This window comes from Vollenhovia emeryi, unplaced genomic scaffold (assembly GCF_000949405.1).
Source record: "Vollenhovia emeryi isolate VEMERY1.0 unplaced genomic scaffold, V.emery_V1.0 DF939356.1, whole genome shotgun sequence".
Lineage (NCBI taxonomy): Eukaryota > Metazoa > Arthropoda > Insecta > Hymenoptera > Formicidae > Vollenhovia > Vollenhovia emeryi.
The window spans coordinates 70,476-79,709 of NW_011967010.1; the positions used below are offsets into that span (position 1 = coordinate 70,476).

Consider the following 9,234-nt stretch of genomic DNA (forward strand, 5'->3'; position numbering starts at 1 on the left):
GTATACATATATCATATATAATAAGTTAATAACTACAGTTTATATTATGATATATTATATGTAATATAAAATTGTTATAATATACATTGTTATAAAGAACGTATTAATATCTACTAATTAATTGTATATTACAATTGTTGCAATACATGCAATATTACAATTAATACATCTTATTACATTTGCCAGTATGTCCTGAGATATTCTTATTTATGCGTGTAAAAAGGAATTGTTATGAATAAGATTTCAGATTTACCATTAAAAAAGCATTTACAAGCATTATAAAAAGACACTTGGACACAAATATGTATAAATACGTATCGTAATTATTTCCTAATTATATTCGATTTCAAATTGCGTTATTAAACGTTTATATGATATTTTGTATTCCTTTCGAAGACAATTGGACGAGAAAAGATTAGGCGAGAGAAAAGAAGCGTCTTACAATAGCAATAGAGGAGAAGAGAAAATTCACACAAGCAGAAATGACTTAATGCATTGTGATGCTAATTTAAATTAATAATTAAGTTTAAAGTTTTTGAATTAAGAATACATAATATAACTAATGGCGATTTTGTAATTAATATCCAGCGTAATACAGTACTTGAAAAACGATTACATGATTATGCGAATTATATAATTATAACTTATGTAATTATAGTTAATATATGTCAGTAATAGCATACTTAAAAAGCGATTATTATTTAAATTACATACAGAAGAATGAGTCGCCTCATGTCGGGAATAATCGTCAGCCGGTTTAAACAATGATGATGCACTAAATGTTTCCTAACGTTCTCTATTACAATATGAAATCATTTGTTGGCGGCTTACTCTTTTATATATTACTACTTGGGCGGAAAGCGCTCTAGAATGTGCAAACATATCGAATTGATAAGCCGAAGGCCAGAGATACATCTTTCTCGTCCTGTTGATTTTAAATTTTAAATAAATTATGCGATCGCTCTTATAAACGCTCCTTTTCTTTTAAGCTTTCTTCTTGATTTTTCTTTTTCAATAGTAATTGAAAAAATTTTGTCACGTCTTCCTTTTCTCGCGAACATCTATCTAAATTAAAGAACTCTGGATGACAATATCCGACTTTTAAGAATATGTCGGGGAAATACTATAAATTTTCAAAATGTGAACGATAAATGGAAACTAATAAAAGTAACAGTGAATTCGTGATATCATGAGCAAGTAATCGCCTCTTTGTGATAAATTATTTTATAGCGTTTTTCATTGGCAGAACTAGTGCGCACTGAGCGCGCACGATTTGCGAACTGTTTGTTTCATTGCGGATTTCAGTGCGTACGAAGAACGTGCGTGCAGTTTCGTTGGTAATTCTATGTGCTGAATTTTGCGCATTTCATGCAGAAATCTGGCACGAGCTCCAAGTGACGGTGTCGGTTTCGTGCAAATACACTAATGTTGTGCGCTGAACCAAGCCGCGAGTGTTTCATTCGGCGTGCAAGAAACTTGCACTAGCGGTACACTCGGGCAGTACCGTCTTGCATTTCACGAGTTCTCAGTGCGCACTCAGTTCTGCCCAATGAAAAGCGCTATTAGCTACTTATTCTACGCGTTGTTCTTTGAGTGATTTCTAACGAAAACATACCGCCTTTGCGAGATAAGAAAAGTGATACAAATAAAAAAATAAGACTTTTACGTTTATATAATTTATCAATTTAAACCCGTACTCTTATCTAGAACAATTAACATACTTTATATATATTTAATTACGAAGGACTTTTTATCCTACGTACTGAGGAAATTTTATAACAAGGACACACTTGTTTCCGCATTTCCCATGAAGGAGATATCATTCTGTCCGGTAATTATATAACGCATGCCGCGTTAACTCTCGGATAACGTTAACTAGAAGCGTCAAACGTATCGCGGCCAACAGAATCTCTCCGAGTCAGTGTACGTACGAGATGTACAATGTATGAAAAAATTATCTTTATCGGGATACTCTCGGTGGTTATCACTTTTCTCTGACAATGAAAGGTGACGTGTGAATAAAAACCAGCAGTGTTCTGGCTGGGTTCGTACTCGGATCTTCAAGTCATTAGAGCAGCGCACAAATCTTCGGTACGCCACGCTCGCCACAATACTTTTTCAATAAATGTGATGTTTAATTGATGAAAAATTATTTGAAAATTTGTCAGGGAAATAATAACTCTGTAGAATACACAAAATTACTTTCTATCATATCCATAAAAGTTTTCAACGTTTCTAAATAATATTACGAGGATTTAAATCTTATACCAAGTATAGAGACAACGAACAATAGCAATATCCATCCTAAAGTTATTAAAAAGCCAATATAAACTTCGAAATCAAATATGGAAGATCCTTTATAAATGATTCCCCTCATAGATAGGGTGGATAATGTAGTTGGCAACATGTAGCTGATCCAGCGGATCACTTTCGGTAGTCCCTCAATTGGCCAAAAACATCCTACGATTTCGTCACATTAATGTATTAATAAATATCTCTTTAACGTAAGATACTCAACTTCAGACATACTGTTGGCGTTAATTTTAATAAATATTTTGTAAAATTTTCTACATTTATATTAACAATGAAATATTGTTACATGATGAAATCATTTGAATTTTGAAATAATCAATTTAATAAGGGTATCACTAGCAACTCTAGATTCGAGTAAAAAGTTTTTTCGAAAAACAAGAAAACGGAGCATGCTTACCGTTGATCATTGTTAGCGTGATTAAACTTCCGGTTGAAATGTAACACGCCGAAACATGATTTGAGAACATAACAGAGATAACAAAACCTGAAATTACGTTAACACATCGGTATAATTTCCAGCGCTCTCTGAATTTGCGTGCTCTTTTGGTACACAGAGCGGAGTACTCACCGAACATCAATCCACTAAACCCATTGATAAATATTAAGATAATTACAATAAACATCGATCCTTTACTTTCCAAACCCCATATGGGGAAGAACATGAGCGTTATTACAGTAGTATGAATCACTATGACGGTGCTCTGAATAAGAATGTGAGACAGCAAAATCTCTTCTGTTTTGACTCCTATAATATATTTATATTAACATTATTATGGCAAAATATACAGAGACCAAAAGCTAATCATAAACCTAATTTTGGGGTCTAATTAATTGATAATTTTATACCTTGGACTACGCTTCTATTCCAGACACCCTCTATACGATCTGTGATTAGCAAGTAGGCAGAGACTGTGGTGGCCAAAAAGAAGATAAATCTGCAAAAATACAGTATGAAACAATAAATAGTAGAACTAAATTTATTACATTTTTTATATCAGCTTAAGTTTTGCTTACGATATCATGTATGTTGGTGCGGTGAAATCTGCGTACGTGAGCTCCATCGAACCATAAATGGGATCTTCAAACTAAAAATGATTGAAACTTTAATCTTCTATTTTAGTTTTATACGAGAAAGAGAGAGACAGAAAGAGAGAGGAGGTGAGGGCAAGGGCGAAGGAGAGGGAGAGGGAGAGAGAGAGAGATTTAACTTTATAAAATTAAAAATATTAAATAATATTATACTTGCTCGAATGGGCAGGTCGGCCAGTTTTGACGGATATTTGCAATCTCTCACGATATCTTTATAGGTCTCTAAAAAACGTATGAATAATTTCCTTTGAATTAAAGTCCTAACTATCCCCATATCTGTAACACAAGCGAATGAAAATTTAAATATTTATAAGAAATTATTTAATTTCCGGGCCGTTTAAAACATTTAGGAGTTGAAATAATATCGATTCCTTGGGTCCCTTTTCTAGTAGTTTCGTATTTTAAATAAAATTTCTTAAATTGATACTTGTAAATGAGGCTCCGATAAAAACAAACTAAACTGGAAAAATATGTATATTAGATGAAACGTTTTACAAATAAAAATAACCTACTGCTCATATCGAGGGAAACTTGAATCTGACTGGCACGAAGATCGGAATCCTTCGCAAACTTGGCATCTTCTATTCGTGCTTGCAGAGCCTCAGAGAAATTTTGATTGAAATATATTATACCAATGAAACGTCTATTCTGCGCCTCGCGACTCGCCTCTGAAATGTTGTCATAATACATCTGAAAGCAAAGTATATTTGTAAGAATTTTCAAGAAACATGTTGTTGATTGCTGATATAGTCATCCTCTCAATTTATATCCAAGTAGATTTCAATTTATAGTGGAAGAAATTCGCGAGAAAGAAAGAGGTCATCAAGAAAACGGAAAGCAATTTTAATTATATACTTTGTCTTATTAATTTACTTTATATTACTTATGTTTAAATTGTTATACCTGTTTTGCAATTGAGTCGTCAAAATTGTGCAGAAACCTACAGCTAAGGTTACCAAAGTGGCAGGTGATTTCGTCATTCCAAATATTGCCCAAATTGTTGCCGTAGTCACAGTTGCCAGACTCATCGTTGACAACCGCAATCTTCAAGTGTTTTGTATCTTGACCAATTGTAAGAAACATTAGGTTACTTTGGATCATCGGGATTAATAGTGCGACAACTAACCCTCTGAAAAATTGTCATTCTTATTGTTATGACATCAGCAAGTGTTGATAAAATCTCAAATTTTTTAAATGTATGGTTTTTATGCAACAACTGAACGTTGTACAGGTATAGTGAAGGAAATAACAAGATCCAAAATTGAAACAAATGTCATTTCATTTTGTTGACAAGTGCTTCTCTTCTGAGTTCATGATAAGCTATTGATAAACACTTACGTGTAATTGCGGCTAAACTGGATGCCGTTCTTCACCAATAAAGCTTTGATTCTTCTTGAGCACGGAACTTGACTTTTCGAAACCACTTTGTAATCCGAGTTTGCCTTAACAATTCAATTTATTTGTATTTTCTAAAAGGTTATAGATTTACATGATTTTTCATAACAGTAAAAACTATCATACTTCTGTTTGTTCATATATATCTTGGTCTTGATTTAAGACTTGGCCACCAGTATTTATTGCACTGGATCCCTGGGCTTCATTTAAAATAACTGCGTTATTTTGTGCCTCGCACAGTTTCAGAAAAGCTTCTTCCAATAACGAACAGTGGCATTGTTCCAATAATTCCTGCGGCCCCAATTCCGCCAACAATTTACCACTTTTCATCAAACCGATCTGCGTAATATTAAAGATAAACAATATTAAATACGATCTTTGTAACTTAGCTAGAATGTTCTTTTTTAAGTTGAAAGGTAATTTTTGTTTCAATGCTAAGAGGGTTTTTTTTGGTAACAGTTTTATATTTATACTAATGGAACAAGTATTTTAGAAAACCTAATCCCAGTGGGAAATGATTCGTTGATCGATGTCGAAACGATGTCGAATCGACGTCAATTTGACGTTGTCGATGTCGAAACGATATCGTTTCGACATCGATCGATGAATCATTTCTCACTGGGATGGAGACTCACTTTATTAGCATCTTTAGTCTCTTCGATGTAATGTGTCGTAATCAACACGGTGATCCCTTGCTCCTGCGTAATCTTGATTAGGTAAGCCCAAATGCTGTGAAAGGAAAGATATGTCCAAACATGTTTCTTAATGTTGTTTGCTTACGCTAAAAAGAAAGCAGAATCTACTTCTCTCTCAAAATTGGATCCAAGCCGACGGTGGGTTCGTCTAGAATTAGGAGTTCGGGCCCGTGGATCAATGCGGCGGCAAGGGAAACCCTTCTTTGTTGACCTGTACTTATATTCTTCACCAGGTGGTTCGCTGGTGGTAGTTGAAACAACTCCAACAGAAAGTTCAGTTTCGTTTCTTGGAAATGACACGAAAAAACTATAGTTGTTTTAAAAATAAAATATCTTACGAGCGACATAATACTGGAAACGTTTAAAAGATTCTCGCTCAAAAGTGAAACTAAAAACTTTGCAGAATTTACGTGTCTTTTTGCGCGACTCTTTTCCTATCCGTGTTACATCTTACCGATTTCCTCATCACTAAGCCCGCTGATCCTGCCGAAATAATAAAGAGTATCGCTCACGGAAAATTCTCCGACTAACGAGACGCTCTGCGGCATATAACCTACTCGAGGCCCGGGAATCCCGCAAACCTTGCTGCCCGGAGTTTCGCCCAAGACCAACACCTCGCCGCTATTAAGTTTACAAATCCCGACCATGCAGGATAGTATGGTAGTTTTGCCGCATCCACTGGGCCCCAACAGTCCGTATCTGTTAAAGGAAACATCGATTACGATGTTTTATCCTCTTTAAACGATACACTTGAACTAGAGGAAGCATAGAATTGCCAATATTTCTTTTAATCTTGTAATAAACGGTTCCACGATCGTTCTCCAGTATGAGTACAGTGCTTGTAATAGATTCGAAAATTTTGGTATAAATTACAAGCGTCGGCAATTTAGGCAGTTGATACGTGTTTGCGGATTGATACTAATCGTAAACAAAAATGTTAATCACTAATGTAATTTTCACCACATTGTTTGCTCTTTTACGAAGTGTTTACTTAACTTTTTTTAACTCGGGTTATTCGTTTACAGTTTTACTCCTGAAAATGGAAATTGATAGGAAGACGCTTAATTCTGTTCATTGGTATAATATAATAAATAATGGTTACTTACATGGAACCCCTCGAAACCGTCATATTCAGTCCGTCGAGTACTTGCTCTCCTTTTCCGTAACGCTTATTAGCGTTTCTTACAACAATCGCGTCTTGCTGCGCCATTCTGCGACACGATGATGCCTATTCAATCGAACTGTAACAATTGTTTTTTCAAACGATTTAAAATCTTCCTTGAACAGTTACTTTTCGAACGACAAGAAATACGAAAGGAATTCGTTAACTTTCTACTGGGTTTTCATAGAAAAGAATTGTTTAAATATTTTATTTTACGACACGTCTCTGAATGCACTGAAAAAATGCTTCTAGAAAATTCTGTTCTCAAAATTACTTACTGCCTTCTGAACCGAGAATAGCGTTCGAAAAACTTCCGCAGTCCGTTATCGGTTCGTCCTGTCTTCGGACCTCGTGAGACTATTTGTTACGGAGTCTGTACAGGAAGACCGAACCAGGCTCGATTACGTCACCGAACGTGGACCGACATCTTAGGTAGTAAAATAATATTAAAAAGATATTAAAAGGTCAACCGAAAAAAAGATACGGATGAACGTGCCTTTTTTAGAAAGGGAACCGCCTACTTTTGTCCCCTTGCCGCGCGCACTCCAGCGACGGTCAGTTTACTTTCGACGGTGTTCTCTCAGGAGCGGCCCTGTTTCAAAAGCGTAGTATTATCATAGTTAATTCCTCCAACATTGTCGAGAAACACTATTATAATGATACAAGTTTATTCAATTTATTCTAAAAATAGGGGAGACCGGGGCGAAGTCGTCACCTTTTTTTCGATGCCGGTTTTTAACAACAAAATACATAATTTTAGTGAAATGTGGTGTACCGTTGTAAAAAGTGAATCCTTGGCTATAATGTTTTCTATGTATTTTTGGTCTACATCGCTTTGTTCAATCGGTATAGAGTAAAAATGACAAAGGTGCAAAAATTGAAATGTCAAAATTTCCGGGGCGGAGTCGTCACCCCTATGGGGCGAAGTCGTCACTCCATTCTCGGACTAGATTTTAAATGAAACTATATAATTTCGATCATGAAATACGATAGAATACATTTTATTAATTATTTTTAATAGAAAAATTTAAACAGTTACATTAATTAACATTAATTAAAAATACAATGAAAATAATTAGAAGAAAATTATTTTTCTGTTTTGTCATCACTGTCGGAATCGGACTCCTGCTTCCTTGACTTCGGTTTTCGCCCACTGCTTGTTGAAGGCTGCGGTTGTAATTGTTACGTCAAAACCTCTTGGAATGTGGAGGTATGGAATGACGCAACTAGCAAGTTTAAATGTCTCGCTAACACGCTCGGAGGCACGTGGAAGCGAGCCGAACGCACTTTTCAAAGGCTCTAAAAAGGCCAATGTCCGTGAGGACTATGACTCTTTTCAAGAGCGGTGCGATCGCAGGTCTTATTTTAGGTCAAGGAAATTAATCCCTATTACCCTGGGACGGACCTTGTGCACTCTCAAAGGGGAACGAAGGGGGTGAGGTCCTTAGAAAAAAAATAAAATAGAAAGAGATAGGTTTAACATAGCATTATATTTAAGATTTGTCTACCTATATCTAGACATTACATTAGAAATAAAAAAAGATAAATTTAACTAAACATTAGAACCATTACATTAGAAGGGTTTTACATGACATTTTATTTAGAGAAGAAAAAAAAGAATTAAATAAAATAAAAGCTAATTTTAACTAACTAAAAGGGATAATTTTAACAAACAGAAGATAATTTGTGTTAACGCTATATGTACATTACATTGTCGGATTTTTACATACGCGGGTGATTGTGTGTGTATTTATATGTGTAGGGGTGTGAGGGATTTATTAGTGGTTTTTTATTATTATGGAGGAAGGAGGGAAAAGGCCCTGGAGGAACAGGATGGATACGGGCCTGGGGTACCTCTCTCCGGGAATATAGACCGGGATGAATCGGTCGGGAGGATTAGAGCGAACTCTGTTAAGGAGTTCAGGGATGTCTAAAATTTCAGGGCCTATGGTGAAGGTCCCTGGTGGGAGAGGACAGGTGCGAGGAGGAATTTCGCGGATTAAGTTATAAAATTGCTCGAAGGTAATCCGATTGCGAGTGAGAGGAGGGGGTTCGAATTCCTCGACGATCTCTATACTAGAGATCGAAGAGGCGGGGGACGGAGGCCTATTGTCAATTTCCGGGGGTTCGGAGTGAGAGGACTCAGGCTCGCACAGGTGGGGAGGAGGATCTCGTGGAGAGGAAGAAGAGGGTGGAGGGTCCTCGGTCTGACGGTCGGGACGAGCACAAAGGGGGGAAGAGGGAGGAGAGGAGTCGCAGTTTTGAACGACGGGTGGATCGGGTTGTTCCTGAATATGATTTTGCGCGGCTAATAGACGCGCGCGCCGATTCCTCCTTCTTTTTACTACGGCTCGCGACTTCCGCCTGGGCTTTGGATGTGGATCCCGTGAGTCCACTAAAATGAATCGGGTTAGGGAGATTGGCTAGAGTTTCTGTTTATTTAATAATTTATGAGTGGATAATTTCAGGATGAGGGTTTAGAAGAAAAAGCAAGTCGTATCGGATTCGCGCTAAAAGCGGAATCCAGGGGCACAAAACGAATTCTCGTAGGACGGAAATCTTCGAATCGTGTCGGATTCA

General features: G+C 36.4%; 2 protein-coding genes across 2 annotated transcripts in view; both read right to left on the reverse strand.

Moving 5' to 3' along the window:
- The window catches only part of LOC105558300 (neprilysin-11-like), a 7,784-nt gene extending 6,950 nt beyond the window's left edge, over nucleotides 1-834 (reverse strand). The window contains exon 1 of the mRNA XM_012005895.1: nucleotides 715-834. Within this exon, the coding sequence (XP_011861285.1) occupies nucleotides 715-734 (20 nt within the window). The 5' untranslated portion in view covers nucleotides 735-834. The remainder of the gene's footprint in view (nucleotides 1-714) is intronic.
- Nucleotides 835-3,136: 2,302 nt separating this feature from the next.
- LOC105558306 (ABC transporter G family member 23-like) lies at nucleotides 3,137-7,679 on the reverse strand. The gene is made up of 12 exons (XM_012005907.1): nucleotides 7,151-7,679; nucleotides 6,599-7,027; nucleotides 5,947-6,191; nucleotides 5,601-5,778; nucleotides 5,433-5,526; nucleotides 4,924-5,136; nucleotides 4,741-4,844; nucleotides 4,306-4,531; nucleotides 3,915-4,092; nucleotides 3,560-3,678; nucleotides 3,328-3,398; nucleotides 3,137-3,248 (listed from the first exon to the last, which is right to left on the reverse strand). Exons 2-12 carry the CDS (start codon nucleotides 6,700-6,702, stop codon nucleotides 3,137-3,139), a joined length of 1,644 nt encoding a protein of 547 aa, XP_011861297.1. The 5' UTR covers nucleotides 6,703-7,027; nucleotides 7,151-7,679.
- Between the last annotated feature and the right edge of the window lie 1,555 nt (nucleotides 7,680-9,234).